This window comes from Podarcis gaigeae (assembly GCF_964106915.1).
Source record: "Podarcis gaigeae genome assembly, chromosome: 7".
In the NCBI taxonomy this organism is placed as follows: domain Eukaryota; kingdom Metazoa; phylum Chordata; class Lepidosauria; order Squamata; family Lacertidae; genus Podarcis; species Podarcis gaigeae.
Genome location: NC_139683.1, coordinates 30,150,846 through 30,169,705, shown reverse-complemented (window position 1 = coordinate 30,169,705; position 18,860 = coordinate 30,150,846). Strand labels below are relative to the sequence as shown.

Here is an 18,860-nt window from a genome sequence, read left to right as displayed (position 1 = left end):
TGTCAGGCTGTTCCTCTGAGCGGGTAAAGAAATCTGTCTAGCCACCGACAGTGACGTACAGTTTGTTTCACTACCCACCCACCTTCACCTGTTGCAGGGTTTGTACTCACGCTTAGCTAAATGCCAGTGCATGACCACTGTGCCTGTGCAGCAGTATACAAGTCTCACGACTTCACAGTGGCTTCTGCCAAAGATAGAATTTTTTAAAAAATGTCTTCATTTAAAATAATATCTACTATTCTTTACAGGCTACTGTGTAGATAAAGTAATCATGTGTACTTAATATTTTTAATATAATTTTCTCCTATAACATCTTTCAACAGGTACCTCAAATGATTTCAAGTTTGGAATGTTTCCTGGTATCTCAAGTGATTTCAAGTTTGGATTGTTACCAGGTTCTTCAAACGATTTCAAGTATGGCTTGTTGCCTGAATCCTGGCCAAAAGAAACCTGGGAAAATGGCAAGTATTAAGTATCTATGCAATTACTCTTCTTATATTTGTGATTTCTAACTTTCACCAGGAAGCAAAATAACTGTCTTACTACAGTGGTGCCCTGGGTTACATACACTTCAGGTTACAGACTCTGCTAACCCAGAAATAGTACATCGGGTTAAGAACTTTGCTTCAGGTTGAGAACAGAAATCGCACAATGGCGGTGCAGCGGCAGTGGGAGGCCCCATTAGCTAAAGTGGTGCTTCAGGTTGAGAACAGTTTCAGGTTAAGAACAGACCTCCGGAGCGAATTAAGTACTTAACCCAAGGTACCACTGTATTAGCTTTCTCATAAACTATTTGCTCATAGACAGTTTCTATGATACTTGGGAACTTTTTTCTGTCTGTTGTTGAACTACAATGTTGCTTTAATCTTGTTCTCCATTTGAAGTCACTAGGTGGCACTGGTGACCACCAGCTCTGAAATATGGTCTCTCACAATAATATTTGGGAGTAGTCACTGCTTGCAGAAACAGCTAACACTTGCAGGAATAATTGATTAATAGTGAAAGAGCAGATAGAGATGGCCAGTGGTGAGTAGAAAAGTTTCAGTCTCTGCCCAGACAAGTGAGACAGTGGGGATGCAGATCTCCCCTCGCTTATAGGATCTGAGATGGAGCAATGGTGAGCTTGGAGACTACATGCCTGCGTGTTGTGCCCCTATGTATGTGGTATGCATGTGTAATGCTGCTCTCAGGCTGAATTGGTCAGCCATGTCTGATACACATATTCCATTCAGTTTTTAGGAAGGTGCAGGTAAAGCCCAAGAGAAGAGCATTGCATTGGTATTCTTTCATCTGATATGCAAGCCAGAACTAAAACAGGGTCAACAGATATTATTAAGTCTCCAAGTTCATAGAATTGTAGAGTTGGAAGTGACCCTGAGGGTCATCTAGTCCAACCCCCTGCAAGGCAGGAATCTTGGCTAAAGCATCCATGAGAGATGGCCATGCAATATTTGCTTAAAAACTTCCAAGGAAGGAGAGTCCACAAGCACTGGAAGGAGTCTGTTCCACTGTCAAACAGCTCTTCAGAAAGTTCTTCCTGATGTTTAGTTGGAATCCCCTTTCTTGTAACTTGAAGCCATTAGTTCCAGTGCAAGAGAAAACCTGCTTGTTTACTCTTGTGACAGCCCTTGAGATATTTGAAGATGACTATCGTATCTCCTCCCAGTCTCTTTTCCAGGTTAAACATACCCAACTACTTCAACCGCTCCTCATAAGGTTTGGTTTCCAGAACTCTTGATCATCTTGATTCCCCTCCTCTGCACATTCTAGTTTGTCAACATCCTTCTTAAATTGTCATGCCTAGAACTGTACACAGCATTCCAGGTGTGGTGTGACCAAGGCAGAATAAAGTGAGACTATTACTTGCCTTGATGTGGACTCTATACTTCTGTTGATGCAGCCTAGAATAGCATTAGGTTTTTTTTGCTGCTTCATCACACTGATGACTCACGTTAATCTTGTGGTCCACTAAGACCCCTAGATCCTTTTCACATGTACTGCTAGTAAGCCATGTGTCACCCACCTTATATTTGTGCACCTGGTTCTTCCTGCCTAAGTGCAGAACCTTACATTTGTCCCTACTGAAATTCATTTTGTTAGTTTCTGCCCAGTTCTCCAACCTGTTGTCATCTTGAATCTTGATTCTGTCTTCAGCAGCATTAGCTACCCCCTCCGAGTTTGGTGTCATCTGCAAATATGATGAGCATCCTTTCAATTCCTTCATCCGAGTCATTTATAAAGACGTTGAACAACAACAGGCCCAGGACAGAACCCCGTGACACCTCACTTGCCCTTTTTTTCCAGGTTCATAAGGAATCATTAATGAGCACTCTTTGGGTTCAGTCTATCAACCAGCTAGAAATCGCCTTAACAGCCCATTTTACCATGATATCCTGTGCAAGAACATCATGGGGGACTTTGTCAGAAATCAAGATATACTATGTCCAAAGCATTCCCTTGATCCATCAAGCCTGTAACACTCTGTATAAGAAAAAGAAATGAGACTCATCTGGTGTGACTTGTTTTTGAGAAACTCATACTGACTCTTAGTAATCAAGTTGGATAACATCTCCAGTGTCACTGAGGCACCAAAAAACAAGTGTTGTTATTGCATCCAGAATTGATGGTGGACAAAGAGTGCCTGAAGTGTGAAACTCTTCTATTTAGAGAAGGGGGAAGAAGAGAAGAGGCAAAGAAGCCAGAGAACTCCAGAGAAACCCAACTTTCTACCTAAGGGTAGATATTCAGGCCGAATTTGAGATGGTTCTCTTCTCTGGATATGTCTTGAAGATTTTTGACCCTGCCTTCTGACTTACTCCTTTCCCATCTGCTCTCCTACAGGAATAATGATAATAATAACCAACTACAAAAGATTTCAGTAACATCTGCATATTGGTCATGAAGCACTTTTTGTGTGTTGCTATATTATCGGTTGATATTTGTATGGTCACCATGTCTTTTTTCTTGTATATGATTCTTCTGCGTTTATAGGGCTGTCTTCAACTAGATGTACTCTGGGAAGACATGTTGAATCAGTGGACATGACCAACTGCTAAGTGTCAAATTGCTACTTATTAAATTTGTTTGTGTTTGGATTTTTAGGTGACTCTTCTTTAATCATGAACAAACTGAAATGTCCACACTGTAACTACGTAGCCAAATACAGAAGAACACTAAAGAGACATTTGCTCATTCATACAGGAGTGAGATCTTTCAGCTGTGACATTTGTGGAAAGCTATTTACTCGTAGAGAACATGTAAAAAGGCATTCCTTGGTATGTAACAGCTTTAAATTACTATAGTGAACTGTTGAGGAGAGCTTGGTGTGGTGGATAATAATTTTTCCTTGTCTATAATTCTTCAATCTAATGTGTTTAACAGTGTAATCCTAACCATATCTACTCAAAAGCAAGTCCTGTTGAATTCAGTGGGGCTTACTCCCCAGTAAATGGGGTTAGGGTTGCAGACTTCTGCCAAATTCACGCACAGTTGCAACATTCACTTTCTGATACCTTGAGCTTTCAGGTCATTGCCCTGTCATAATGTTTTAGAGAGTAGTGTCATAGGGTTGTCATGCAGGGCTGGGGAGAGGGAATTGTCTTTCTTCCTCTGCAGCTCTGGGGCTGGAAAGAAGGCTCAGGCTTGTGTTACTTGTCTAAAACTGTCTGAGCGTTCACTGTAGTAAGTAATATTGGTGCACACTGGCAATAAGACAGCTAAGCTGTTCTGCTTGTAATGAAATTGTGTTTTAATTACTTGTATTTCCAGAAAGTTGCTTTCTGGTTTTGATACTTTTCTAAATCACTGCCCAGGAATAGCATAGTTAAACATAAACTCTGGATTCAGTAAGGAATAGAAGTGTTTTTGTAGTTTAAGTCAGGTACCTAGTATAACAATGACAATAGCTATTGTAGTTACAGAGGTGACTCTCAACTTATATGAGAGTTATGTTATGGGGATGGTACGCAAAGCCAAAATAATGTACAGTCAAGGCACATTGGGTTCAAGGTGGGTGAGATTGCCAAAGTCTTTTCCCCATAAACTCTCCCTCTTTAAAATATTTTTTTTAAAAAAATTCCAGGCACGTAAAGCTGAATGCTTGAACGTTAAATGTACGTAAGTTTTGAGTTAACTGTACTACAGAAACACTGGTGTATTTCTGATGTCTTGTGAAATTCAACATTTTGGGTCAACTATTAATAGTTCGAGTTCATGCTTTGAAAGAGTTAATACAAAATGTGTGAAACTATAATTTGGATTAATAGCAGTGGTCAAAGCAAATTGTGATTGATATGAAACATAAGTGACTTATTGACACTGATTCCTCTTGTGCAGGTTCATAAAAAGGATAAAAAGTACAAATGTATGGTGTGTAAGAAGATTTTCATGCTAGCAGCCAGTGTTGGAATAAGACATGGATCTCGACGTTATGGTGTGTGCGTTGACTGTGCAGATAAATCTCAACCAGGAGGGCAAGAAGGAGTAGACCAGGTACAGGACACAGATTTTCCTAGAGATGAAGAGTTTGAAGAAAATGAAGTGGGGGAGGCTGACGAAGAGCTGCCTGATGATGTAGAAGAACAGAACGACCAGACTCGATGGGATGAATCTGGGGAAGTCTCTGTGCCTTTAGAAGACTGAGGTGGCTTGATCTTCTTAAGATGCTTTATTTGGACGTCACATGGATTGACCATGTTGAATTTTTGGACTGAAGGCTTGGAAACATGGTACAGGCTGGATGGAAGTTATGTTGCTGTGAAAATCGTAGGGTCAAAGCCTTAGAGCAAAAAAAGGATTATTAATTTTTTTAAGATATTTGCACAGGACTGTAAAGCATACAGCCATTTGGTTGAATTATAGAGTCCTCACATCTACAGTCAATTATCAAAAGAAATGTATTTTTTATTATTTATAGGATATAGCTATTTGGGTCCTAATCAAGCATAGTAATAACTGTGCTTGTGTTACACATCCATGTGTTCTTTAACACGAATGAAGCAAATTGCAATCTTTGGAGTTGACTCCATTGAGATTCCAATCATAGTTTGTGAACAAAATGCAGCTAATTTGGGCTAGCGGCTCATGTTTCCTCAAAGGGGATTTTGCTGCACCTCCCTTGCCTTCCCCTCAATGGTTTAAATATCAGCATCTTGATGACATGAAGCTAAGTCTTTTAGTTTTGTCAGGATGTGGTTTAGCTGACAAGTCCTGGAGAACTTAATCATTGATATTTAATTTACTGACTTTCTGGTTTTTGATATCTTGAGTTTGCATAAAGCTACTTTTCACCAAAAATACAATAATGACTTAAAGCTACAAGGAGGATTGTGATTGGAATGAAGTAAATTTCTCCTTGTCACTTAAATAACTTTATATTAGACACTTTCTGGCATGGCTACCCATGTTTTAATTTATGTTTTCTTAGCACTATTCCTATTGGCTATCATTTTTATTCACTACTGTATACCTCAGTCCATCACAAAGCATAGAGTCCTAGAATCTGAGGAGTGTCACTGAAGTAAATGTAATTGGCTTTTTTTTTTTTTTTTTTTTTGTTTGTTTAAATAGTTCAACCCAGTTTGTCTGCTTTTGTCTATTTTTGTTATGTGGAAAATTAGACATGAGGCTGTCATTTTTCTTTCTTTTTTGTGCCCCATTGCTCTTCATTAAAATGAACACAAAATGAACTTTTGCTTCTCTCCTATTTTGGGGGTTCTTTTATATACCAAACTACATTTTAATTGGCAGCTTAATTTCCTGGAACTTTTTTTTTTTAAAAAAAAATGGTATTTGTTAGTATAACTGCTAGAGCTATTTATCCCCAATGCTCTTTGCTTCTGTTTTTGGATGAGATATTGAAACTTGAATTTTTGTAGCCATAAATCTTTTCTAAACTTGTTATATTGTACCAATGATTTCAGGCCTTTTTCTGAGGGAAGGGAGGGTATTGCACCTTTTTATGCTTAGAATTCTCAATTTCAACTAGCCTGAATGCAAGTGAGCTACCTGAATGCTACCTGCATTCAATATATTTCTATGTCACAATGAATAAATATGCACAGCATTTACCATAACACATAGCTAGGCCAGTGTGATAGTACTGTATTATATAAGTTGAGGGGTCACCATATTTGAGTTTAACTTTAAAATGAGTATATTTTCCTATTTTATATCTGATAACTAAATTATGGTAGTTGTGTGGTAAACTTAATTGCTTTGACAGATGGAATCTTAATGGTGCTCCATCTGATTGAAGTAGATATATATATATATATATATATATATTTAAAGAGACGGCTTTATTATCCCTTCTTTCAATACAACAATGGCTTAATGTTAGACACTGTTTCTGCAGGATGAAACAGAGATTATATGGGTATTAAAATGTATAACCTTTTCTATCCAAAACCTTCATTGGTAGAATCCACATCACTGTAAACCTGACAGATGGGTAGCTCTTGCGTTTTACTTTTAAAAAACTGAATACATCTTATTCTCGTTCTAGACTGAAATGAGTAATGTGTAATTCTGGTGGGGTCCAAAGTAGAAAATAGTGGGCAAAGATAATATGAATGGGAAGTATTTTAAACGTTAAGTAAATGTTCTGCTCTGTGAATATGTAAGTTATAGTATAAAGATTCTTCCTCCCCATTTATTCCCCTTAAAATAGTTTACAATTGGTAGATCTATATATATATAAAAAGATATATATATATATATATCCAAAATCCACCTAAATCTGCTTTATTAGCGCATACTACTCACTTAATGCTTAAACTGGACCTGGCTTTACATTCTTAATGTATTTTACTTATTCTCTTGAAACCGAATCTCCTTTTGCTACTTAAATCATTTATGTATATCTGGTAAATTATGACCAAATTTGTTGTTAGATTGCATACAGTAAATTGAAATATACACTTGGTACACTACAGAATTGTTGTGCTTTTTGTTCGGGTTATATTTTTTGGACAAAATTTTACAGTAGACATATTTAAACTTATGTTGGCCTCAGATTAATTATTTGGATCCTTGGTCGAGTCTTTTAATAGTGTGTCTCAAAGTGTTGTCTTATGTTGTTGCTTGTTTCGAAATACGCTGTCTCTTTAGCATTGTCAGGATTATTTTATTGGAATAAGCAGCCAAAACCTGAGCATCTCAGACCTCTATGCTAGAATCTATAATTCTCTTGGTCAAGTGAAATGTTAATCAAAAAGTCATTTAGAATATGTCTAATCATTTGACTTCTGAAAAAGGTTTTCTTACTACTTTTAGAAACCAGCGCATCAGTTCTCCTCACACTTTTGGTTTTGAAGTCAATTTTAATTTTTAAATTGCTTTCTGGAAAGTGATTATACATTTAGAGTAAGGTACAAATTCTCCAAAAACTTTTGGCTCTGATCATGTATAGACATCTTGGTTTAACAACAGACAAGCTAAACACCTTTCAGTCATGTATGTCATTAGCACTTTTTGTTAGAGAAGTTTGTGTATCCAGAAATTCTATGCGTGTGCTTAAAACAGTGTTTCCCAACCTTGGGCCTCCAGATGTTTTTGGCCTACAACTCCCATCATCCCTAGCTAGCAAGACCAGTGGTCAGGGATGATGGGAATTGTAGTTCAAAAACAGCTGGAGGCCCAAGGTTGAGAAACACTGGCTTAAAACATAACCTAACGGCCACTTTTTCTAAAATTTCTATGCTCTTGTACATGGTATTACACTCAAGTCTTGTATTTCTTTGTCCATGATTATAAGCCATTTGAAGAAAAATTCTGATGGCCACTAAATGGTGGGTACATGTATACAATTATTGTTTGTGCTGTTGAAAGATCATGTCTAGAACTAGCATTGCTAAAGGGTGCCATTCATGCTCCCCTCCCCTCAGTGCAGTTATATGTTAGCACATGCCACATAACCAAAGGCCTGGTTAAAACTAACCCTCTACAGCTTCTCTAGAAAATGAAAGAATTTGATTCAGCGTATTGATTAATTCCATTGAGTACCCTGACGAAATCTACCCTCTCCAGAGTCATTTGAAATTATTTGCAGAAGAGGTAGTGTCCCAAGAGCTGCAACTCCCCTTTACCCCATTTTACATGTTTTCCAGGAACTATTGTGTGAAGACAACTTGGATATCTAACTTTTTGCTTCCTCCCTCTAGAGCAGGGTGTCATTAATTTATCGACTGCTGTCCCTTTGTCTAAGGCAATTCAGTGTGGAATCATAATCTGGATGAACGAGGTTTCTAATTTTACAATGGTAATGGAAGTTCTTACTGCCAATAAGGATACAATGCAGATTCCATTTGTTCATTTAGGACTAATGAATTCATAAAACATTTCCTGTACACTAGTTGAATGTTGGTCACTGAAAGGGCTTTAAAAAAATACCTTGATGCCATTCTCTGATTAGCTGAGGATATGCTAATGACTACTTTCTTTCTTTTTAGACTGCAACTGAGGTCTATTTTTATTCATATCTGAATATTATCTTTGTAAGAATATGGCCTAAACAAAATTTATCAAGTGGCACAACATGCAGCTTTTCAATTTGAGCAAATCTAGAAATATGAGTTAAAGTAACAGCAGAAAAGAATGACTGCTTCCCAGAGTTAGCTCATTGATGCTCTGTTTGCTGTTAATATATTGGAGAATTCTTTCCATTTTTCTTTCTGCAGAATAGATGCCGTATCGACTTGAGATTGCAAACTGTTGAGGTCACAGGACAAGCTGTTAACATGGCTGTGCAGAAAACTGAAATCCTTTTCCTTTTCAGCAATCTGGATAATGGGAAAAGACATGTTAATTTTGAAACAGCAATAAAACTCTGCTCAAAAATCAGTCTTCATCTTTGACTGCTGACTGCATATATAAATATGTATAAAATGGTTGATGAGCATTTGACTCACTGAAAAGTTTGCTTTTGCAAAAACAACAACAACATGCAGTAGTTCTAGCCCATAAGGTGGTGGTGGGGATGTTTACAGTCTTGCACTACACAATCATCTATATTGAGTGGTCAGTCCAAATGTAGTTCTTCCTAAAGCGTTCCGGGTAAGTAATTGGTGGTTCTACATAAGACACATGCCTTCCTCTCCACTAAGTATCTTGTCACTTACTACAATGTAGCACCTTAAACACAACACCAATTTGTGGCATACAATGTATCTGAAGAAGATTGCTCTCACTTTTGAAAACTTACGCTACAATAAATGTGTTCCTTTTTAAAACACTACCAGAGTTGTTGCTGACCAACATAGTTATAACTCTGGAATTTATTGCCATTGTGGACTTCAGATTTTCTTTTGGGGTGGGAGAGAACTTACCAACAATGGAGTTAGTAATTTGGACATATCTCCAAAGAACATTTAGTCTCCCAACAACTTTGTGACATAAGGGTGTGAACCAGGGGGGAAAGAGACTTGTGTCAGACTTCTCATATTGAGCGGAATTGTAGAGTTGGAAAGGACAATGAGGCACTTATCTAGTCCAATCCCCTGCAGTGCAGAAATCTTTGCCCAATGTGGGGCAAGAAGCCATCACCCTGGTGTTAAGGGTCTCATGCTCTACTGTGTAATGACATAGGTCTGGATTCCTTGCAAACGAGGCCAGTAAGACTAACCTAGGGAAAATGAGCCTTAACAGTCACTTCACAAAGGTAAATCTCTATTCTTTATCAAGGAATGCTGAATTCTGTGACTATAAGTTATGCCAATTTTATCCGGATTTTCCTAATCATGGGGAGTGGAAAAGTTAGGTACAGCACTGATGTTGATACCTCTGACACCTGGATGTCCTGTTGATTATCAGGTTTCTGAGTTTTAACCAAGTGTTGCTTACATACTTCAAAACTGGTTCAGTTTGCAGGTCCATGTAATGCAGCATTGTTTCCCATAGTGGTGTACCAGATACCTTTGGGAAGCCCGCAGCATAACATTATTTTTATGATTTACTATATGTACCGCTCCCAGTGGTTTGACTTCACCCCCAAAGGTTCACTCCTCCATTGTCTCCCAAGACATACTGATGTCAACAACTAGATATATCGGGCACTTTTTACAGTTAAGTGTCTCAAGGCAACTTACAGAATATTACAGCTAAATAAAAAAGCAATAAAACAGGTCCTAAAGTGCTTATGCAAGGTATATATAAAAAGAATAAATGCCATCCAGCCCACTTAAAAGCATCAGCCATAAAAGGATGAGCCACAATGTTCCCTGCCAAATTAATGGCCAAAGGCCTGGCTAAATAATGTTTTTGCCTGGTAGCTTTAAAGTAGACAGCCATGTTGCCTGGGAGAGTATTCCAGAAGTGGGAAGCCACCATTGGAATGGCCACTTCTGTGACATGAAGGCTTCTCCCAAGTCTTTCCCAATATCTGGTACAGAGTTGCATCTTTTCTGTGGAACTTCCAGGCTCAAAGAACCATCATGACTAAGTGGCTATTATAAACTTGATGTGATTCCTTGACAAACCATTTTGGGGCCAGAGAGATATATGAATAGATAGCCACATTTTGCATGTTTTCTGTTGAACAGCCATTTGAGGGGTGTTGGGCTTTCTCTGAGTAAGGAAATACATACGCCTTTGTCTCCACTAAAGATAGTGAAGGGGAGCTAAAACTTTTGTGAGAGCTGAGAGAGTTCTGCAAATAACAGGTTCTCTCAGTTGCCATTGATAGGGGGATCGAAACCTGTAAGTAGAAAGGAAGTAAGACAGCTCCTTCGAAAACAGACTTCTCCTACTCAATATGCTGATATATTGGAGTTTAGTTCAAGGGAGAAGGTGCAGTTCCCATTAGGGCTGTAAGGGAAAGAGTGTGCTGTGGCAGTGCAGGAATGGCAAGTCCGACAACTCTACTGCCTCCACTTTCATCCTCAACCGCCACTAGTCCCTCTGGCCTTAAGATGCTGCTGGTGCATGCTAGGTTGGCCAATGGAAAGGTCATAAACCAACTGTAACGTAATCCTGGAAGAATTTGCCAAACCTATGGTTAACTGATCTGGTGGGATGAAGTGATCAGTGTAAAATCTCATCGATGTGGTCAGGTGCAGCTGAGAGCGGGGGAGTCAGAGTGGCTTCGGCCTGTGACAGTATGGGTAAACCTTTTGCTCCTCCAGGTGTCCCATCAGCGCTAGCAAACAGCCAACAGGCAGCGATAATGGAAGTTTTTGTTCAGCAACATCTGGAAGGCCACAGGTTGCCCACATCCGTGGGATAGCTCTCGGTAGAGCATGAGACGTCATTTCAGGGTTGTTAGTTTAAGCCCCCTGTTGGGAAAAAAGATTTGGTCCTGTCCGACTCTACAGTTCTATGATTCTTTTGGGTCCATAAGGATTCCACTACCCTTGTCAGATGCCCTGTGCCAACAGTCAGTTTTGAACCTGGGATTGGGGGCCCTAGATAGGATGGAGATTTTCTTGGCATACTGTCCATGCTACTATCAAGTTTTCCTGCACAAACTGATGGGCATGGTCTTTGAGGTGGTGGTGGTGAGGACTCCCAAGGCTTTAGTCTTGGGACTTGGAACATACATGCTGAGGCTGCCTTGTCCTGTATGGCATAAGATGAATACCACACACCTCTCAATATATAGACCAGTGCATGCATCGGGACATGAACTGAACTTTTATCTTCTGTACTGGTTTAGGGGACAATGATGGGAGGAACTAGAAATGGCTCAGTAGTCACAGATTATCTGAATATTTGACCTATTAGGCACTCCTAGCCCTTGCAGGGGACGCAGGTGGGGACGCAGGTGGCGCTGTGGGTTAAAGCCTCAGCGCCTAGGACTTGCCGATCGAAAGGTCGGCGGTTCGAATCCCTGTGGCGGGGTGCGCTCCCGCTGCTCGGTCCCAGCGCTTGCCAACCTAGCAGTTCGAAAGCACCTCCGGGTGCAAGTAGATAAATAGGGACCGCTTACCAGCGGGAAGGTAAACGGCGTTTCCGTGTGCGGCTCTGGCTCGCCAGAGCAGCGATGTCACGCTGGCCACGTGACCCGGAAGTGTCTCCGGACAGCGCTGGCCCTTGGCCTCTTAAGTGAGATGGGCGCACAACCCCAGAGTCTGTCAAGACTGGCCCGTACGGGCAGGGGTACCTTTACCTTTACCTTTAGCCCTTGCAGGGATTTAGATGGGTTTCCTGCAGTTTAGCTGGTAGTTCTACTGAGGCCTGACCTCTGGGAATGGTGAGGTGACCCAGGTGATCAACAATCACTCCTAAGTATATTCACCCAAATTGTAGTGTCGCCTTGTTCTGAGCAGCTGAGGGATATGAAGCAATTGGGTTGACAACTAGAGCACAGGTGGCAAAAAAATAAAAAAAGTGTGATTAAGCTCAGGTAAGAAACTTACTCTGTGATGGTGGCAAAGATATCTTTCTTCCTGGCCACCAGGAAAGCCAGCAGAGGTTTTTCTGAGGGGTGAGAAGCCTGCTTTCTAGGCTTGTGGCATCAGCTAGAACCAGCAAAAGGCCAGCTGTGACCAACTGGCATAACATTTGGTAGGCAAGATCACTTGCATTTATTCTGACTTGGATGCCATACTTTTGATAGAGGAGTTAAAGTGGTTGGAGCCCTTTAATTGATGCTGGTTTTATATGGCTAAAATAAATTGTCCTGGCAAGTGCACAAATACAAATGCAGTGCTTTAATGACAACAGCAAGCCGTGACTTGGCAAGTTCTTATTTGCTCTTTTGCTTGCACACAGTCTCACAATTTGGTCAACATCCTCCAAAGTGAATAAATTACAGCAGCTTCCTAACAAGCACTCACACCTGGAGGTTGTTACGTTATCAGTAGGCTGGGAGAATCCTTGATAAAGTCACATGTCAGCTCCTTGCCTCTCCTCCACAATGAGATAGTTTTTGTCCTTTTATTTTCCACTTCCACCAAAGGTTCACTTACATTTTGCAACTGTAAGTATAAATTACATTAATATCCTATGGCTTTTTAAATAGGTGGGGGCGGTGGTTATTGGTTTGTTTTTGTTTTATGTATTGGGGGTTTTCATTTTGTATTTTTCTGTTGTGAACCACCCTGGGATCTTCAGATGAAGGGCAGTATACAAATTTAATATATAAAAATAATGATGATGTTGGCAAATTCTATACTCAAAGCAAGGAGAGCTCTCACATGTCTCGTCTGCCTGCTACTTTTATATTCCACACTTCAGTTTTAACTCTCACCTATATTTTTATTTAGAATGTACCTAATGCTGATATATAGCACTGCTTCACATGGGTGTAGCCAAGTTGGGGGGGGGCAAGGAGCAGCTGCCCCCCATCAAGTAAAACAATAGAAATAACTGATTGGTCAATCATGTTGGTTCTGTCCTCCCAACAAAAGTCTGGGGCCCCCCTACGCCCATGCTGTTTTATATTTTTATTTCGTAAATTGCTTTGAAAAGTTTGGTACCTTCTTTAAAGGTGGTATACAAATGTGGATTTTTTAAAGGGACATAAATAGATGCTCTCCCTGCCCCTGATATAATGCAGTTGCAATGGTATCGATAGTAGCTTTCCTTCCCTGGCAAAAAAAAGCAGTTAGGTGGGAGATTTTCCCAGAAGTGCAGCAGAGAAAGGGTTATTAAACACTCTGTGATACACCACAGTCTCAGTTCTGATTCTAACCCCCCCCCCCCCCCGGCCAGCTGCTAGGAAATACAATCACACGCCTCACAAAATGGTCTCAGTTGTGGCCTGAGGTCAATGGCCATTCCCGTGTTTTGTGCCGGTGCATGTGTTGCATGAAGAGTTAGATGGAGGTGGAAGCTCACTTGTGCTGGGAGTGCAGGCTAAAAAATAAATGCTGTTTGAGAAGTGCACAGATAAACTTACCTCTTTATGCAAGTGAGCAATGTGCTCTACCAAATGAGTCTTTTCTCTTTGCAGCTTGGAATTTTCCAGTTGAACTTTGCCACGTCTCTTTTCCAAATCTATTATCTGCGACTGAAGCAGCTGCCCATTCTGATCCATAGATTTCTTTTCTTGCTGGAGGTGAAGTACCTATTTACCAATGGCTTCTATTAGCATTGATTAATGCCTAGGCATTGCTCTAATTTTAATTCCCCCTGCCCTGGTAACTCACTGTAGCATCACAGGCTTCGTGTGCATGGGATTAAGCAAGTGTGTTTAGAAGAGAGCTGGGGCTACTGCTATAATGCCAACCTTTTCCTTAGCAATAGGGTGTTCTTTCAGGCTATTGTAACATTAGGACAGTTGCTTTTCTCTTAGGGTTGTACTCAACTAAGTTTTACTTGGAGTAGATCCATGGAAACCAATGAACTTAAGTCATAACCATTAATTTCAATGCATCTACTCTAAGTAGGGTTAACAGCGGATACAATCTTTAGTTTTGGAATATACAGCCCATTTAACTATGTAACCATTACTTAGTATGTAGAACCAATGAGCTGACCAGATACTCAGTTGCTCTAGAGGGATAGTGCATGTGGTCTGAAGCACTGTTTTCATGCATTTCCCGTTCTCCTTAAATTACCTTTCTGTAGTTAATGCAGGAAACATGCTAGGCACTGTTTGGAAATTAAGATGATGTTTCACAGCCTAAAGTGTATCTTCTGTGATGAGGTATTTTGGGCCACTTGCCTCCTGGTAGAAATCTGCATGGGATTTCAAGAGCCAGGTTCCTTACCCAGCAAGGCACAAAGCAGGTGTTGCCAATCTGTAGTCAGTCACCAGACTTACTGGTGCACAGCCAGTGGCGTAGCATGGGTTGTCAGCACCCGGGGCAAGGCAAGTAATTTGCGCCCCCTAACCCGTGGATTTTAGCACTCGAGCAGAGAGCTGTGAGTGTGAGCGTGCCCCCCCAGATGTTGCGCCCGGTGCGGCCGGCCCCCCTGACCCCCCCATGCTATGCCACTGTGCACAGCTTTCTCTAGTAAGACTGCATCATCAACATCACCATCATTGTGAGATTTCTTGCCTGTCCTTCACCAGAGAGTCCCAGGCGGGGTTACAACAATTTAGAAAAACAGTATTAAAAACTGTGGCAGTAAGCTGGTGACTGTGTAGATCAGTGTTTCCCAACCTTGGGTCTCCAGCTGTTTTTGGACTACAACTCCCATCATCCCTTGCTAGCAAGACCAATGGTCAGGGATGATGGGAATTGTAGTCCAACAGCAGCTGGAGACCCAAGGTTGGGAAACACTGGTGTAGATACACAAAATTATATTTAAAAGCAGCAAAGTGGCCCTTTGGGATAAAAGGGAAAGGACTGGTGCTGGATTCATTCCAAATTTTGTGTCAGATCAACACTATGAGTACAAAGTTTGATCCCTGGACAATATTTGGACAAATATTGTTCTAAATTGCTGCATCCAACACAATTCTATTTGGAAAGTTGCTGTTATATCGATAGTCAGGTCCTTTCTTTTCACCTTCAAAAATGTGTGAAGTGCTCTAATTGCAGCAAGCTTTACATTCTACCAATGCAGTTGACTTAAAATATATATGAGTGCAGAGACCTGCTCCTGGACCTTGGAAACTCTCTGTCTTTCGTTCTGTAGTTGTGTCTTCAAGTAGGTAAGCTCCCTCTCTAATTGCCATTCTCTGTCTCTCCCTGATGCTAGCTCAAACGCTCTTCTTGAATGGGAGGTGTTCTCATCCTCTCTCAGCTGTTTCTCCTATAACATTGATATGAGTTAAGAGTGTACATTAGCCAAAACAGTCATGCAGGTAATAAACGAGGGACATGGTACACATCCTTTTGCCTGCTATTTCTCTCCCACCTTACAGGATTGCTTCAGTAAACATGTCACATTCTTGTTCCTTTTCTTAGCCTCAAAGACCTACTGATTCCTTAAAGCTAAGAGTGTGCCGCATCACACACTGGTGAATATAGAACAGCTCCATGGGCAGAGTGCAGAAATAGCTTTCCTCATAATCTAACCCTGGGGTGGGGAGTCTGTGCCCCTCCAGATCTGTGACTACAACTCCCATCTGGCTGTTGGCCATGCTGCCTAGAACTTTTGGGAGTTAAGGGTTCAACGACATCTGGAGGACTATAGGTGCCTGCCAGGGTTCCAGTCTAAAGGAGCTGCAAGCTCTTTAAGGCTAGAGTGCCACCCATGCAGGGGCATAATGCTTTATAGTAATGCCACAGAGGCTCCATTTTGCCATCTCCTGTGAGAAGGGGGAAGAGCATGCAGATGCAGTTTGCTGTTGTTCAGTTCAGGGCAATTGTTAACCTCTCAGCGGCAAATTGCATGCCTGTGTAAATTGGTACAATCTGAAGATATATGGGACATATCATTTTGGGTGTTTTGTGCTGTAGTTGCATGTTATGGGAGAAGTCCCATGCTATCTGCTTTTAGCACTTAGCAGTCTGGGCATACTTATGCCCTGTCTTTGGGAGTTGCAATAGGTTCTCTGGTTCTGCAGTATAAACTCATTGATCTGTTGATATAGAGACTTTGCATTCAAGAGGACTACAGCCATGCAACTGCTTTGTATATGACCAGCTTTGTCCTGTTTTCTGACATTTTCTCTGCTGCTGTGCAAGCAAGTTATCTGCTTCACTGCCATTGCAGAAGCATTGATTAGTTGCCAGGTCATGCTCTAGCCAACTTGTTGAAATATTTCTTTGCTATGAGAGAGAGCACAGAGTTCTGCTGCTATTTCCAGCTACTTGGCCATAATAAGATGTATAGCAGGCACCCCCAACCTTCAGCCCTCCAGATGTTTTGGACTACAATTCCCATCATCCCTGACCACTGGTCCTGTTAGCTAGGGATCATGGGAATTGTAGGCCAAAACATCTGGAGGGCTGCAGGTTGGGGATGCCTGATGTATAGTAAGGGAAAGCTGCTACAATGCCAATCTTGGGCCATGGCAGAAATCCAGGTATAGGCTGCACTGGCCATGGGACTTGTACATCATGTTCAATGCTGGTTGTTTAGCTTCTGTAGTGAATGCATTCTAGCAAAACTATTCACATCTATTTTATTTGTTTTTGATCTGTGCCTTCCCCACCCAACCAAAAACAACAACATAAAAAGCTAATATTGAAAATCTTGTTAGCTTTTCAAATCTTTTTCTAGATAGAAATTGAAGACCAAGAACTAACACATTAGATACTAGAAAAATACTTACTCTGCTCAGCTGCCTAGTCGCTTTCAGCACTTGAGCTTGTAAGATGCCATTTTCCCTTGTCAGATGCCCACAATCTTCTGACATCTTGTCACGTAAATATTTGTCCTCATCAGCTGAAAGCTCTTTTTCCTTGAGGACTTGCCTTAATTTTTCACTCTCCTCACTAAATGCACATAATTATAAATATTGGTTCATATGGGGTATTCTCAATATATTTTTATAAATTATATATGACAATCTTATAATGCCCTTGCTGAAGACAAATCTGGGGAGTTGTATGGCCATTTCATGCACACCAGAACTGTAAGCGAAGTCTGCTTGTACTAAACAAAAATTGCTAGCCATTCATAGCTGTAGATTATTACGAACTTTAGGGAAAATCCCACCCTTCAGTTTAGTAGATCTTCAGCATCTAGTCCTCCGATATATTAGCCAAAAGTTCTAATGGTTCACCATCTCAAGCACACTGGTAAATCCTGCAAAGATGAACCACTCTTTAATAAGTTGCACAGCACGTTTTCATACACAAGTCATTGGTCACCCAAGTGAGAATTGCAGAGGCTCAATAGTTACGAAAATATTAAAAGACAGGGAGTTGTTGTCTGCCTACCTAAGTTCTTTTGCAATGTGCTGCTGGATGGACTGGGAGCCGATAAGTAATTTCTCCTCTAGTTGATGAAGTAATGCCTGCAGCTGTAGGCATTCTGATCTGCTTTCTGTGAGTTTTTGTTCTGTAGCTTGGTGCTGCTGAATCTGCAGCTGAAGCTGAATAAAGCAGACTGTGAAAGCAAACGCTGAACATTCTCTGCCCCCACCATGTTTTATTACTCTGATCATTAGAATTAATTACTACTTCTAGTGAGAAAAAGGTTCAAATACAGAAGGGTTTTCTAAGTGATCTGTTTATAGTACAATAAATTCACAGTTGCTACTCACTGGTTACACAGCGTTGAGATGACTTCCTCCAAGCAACACGCTGGTAACTGGGATATTGCATTTTCCTAGCACTGGATTTGTTTATTTTGTGCCTTAAAGGTAAAGGGACCCCTGACCGTTAGGTCCAGTCATGACCGACTCTGGGGTTGCGGGGCTCATCTCGCTTTACTGGCCGAGGGAGCCGGCATACAGCTTCTGGGTCATGTGGCCAGCATGACTAAGCCGCTTCTGGCGAACCAGAGCAGCACACGGAAATGCTGTTTACCTTCCCGCCGGAGCGGTACCTATTTATCTACTTGCACTTTGACATACTTTCGAACTGCTAGGTTGGGCAGGAGCTGGGACCGAGCAATGGGAGCTCACCCCGTCGCAGGGATTCGAACCGCCAACCTTCTGATCGGCAAGTCCTAGGCTCAGTGGTTTAACCCACAGCGCCACCCGTGTCCCCCATCTTGTGCCTTAAAGGTAAAGGTAAAGGTACCCCTGCCTGTACAGGCCAGTCTTGACAGACTCTGGGGTTGTGCGCCCATCTCACTCAAGAGGCCAGGGGCCAGCACTGTCCAAAGACCCTTCCGGGTCATGTGGCCAGCGTGACATCGCTGCTCTGGCGCGCCGGAGCTGCACACGGAAACGCCGTTTACCTTCCCGCTAGAAAGCGGTCCCTATTTATCTACTTGCACCCGAGGGTGCTTTCGAACTGCTAGGTTGGCAGGTGCTGGGACCGAGCAGCGGGAGCGCACCCCGCCGCGGGGATTCGAACTGCCGACCTTTCGATCGGCAAGCCCTAGGCGCTGAGGCTTTTACCCACAGCGCC

The 18,860-nt window shown here is 41.4% G+C and overlaps 2 protein-coding genes across 2 annotated transcripts in view; one reads left to right on the top strand and one right to left on the bottom strand.

The window, feature by feature from the left end:
• The window catches only part of ZBTB10 (zinc finger and BTB domain containing 10), a 25,542-nt gene extending 19,855 nt beyond the window's left edge, over positions 1 to 5,687 (top strand). The window contains exons 3-5 of the mRNA XM_083747696.1: positions 324 to 461; positions 3,103 to 3,275; positions 4,336 to 5,687. Of these exons, the coding sequence (XP_083603822.1) occupies positions 324 to 461; positions 3,103 to 3,275; positions 4,336 to 4,641 (617 nt within the window). The 3' untranslated portion in view covers positions 4,642 to 5,687. The remainder of the gene's footprint in view (positions 1 to 323; positions 462 to 3,102; positions 3,276 to 4,335) is intronic.
• Positions 5,560 to 18,860, bottom strand: part of LOC310848601 (uncharacterized protein) — a 27,537-nt gene continuing 14,236 nt past the window's right edge. Inside the window, exons 6-11 of the mRNA XM_083747928.1 lie at positions 17,721 to 17,875; positions 17,111 to 17,273; positions 15,484 to 15,642; positions 13,838 to 14,005; positions 7,656 to 8,780; positions 5,560 to 7,514 (exon numbers count right to left, since the gene is read on the bottom strand). Coding sequence (XP_083604054.1) covers positions 8,613 to 8,780; positions 13,838 to 14,005; positions 15,484 to 15,642; positions 17,111 to 17,273; positions 17,721 to 17,875 — 813 coding nt within the window. The 3' untranslated portion in view covers positions 5,560 to 7,514; positions 7,656 to 8,612. The remainder of the gene's footprint in view (positions 7,515 to 7,655; positions 8,781 to 13,837; positions 14,006 to 15,483; positions 15,643 to 17,110; positions 17,274 to 17,720; positions 17,876 to 18,860) is intronic.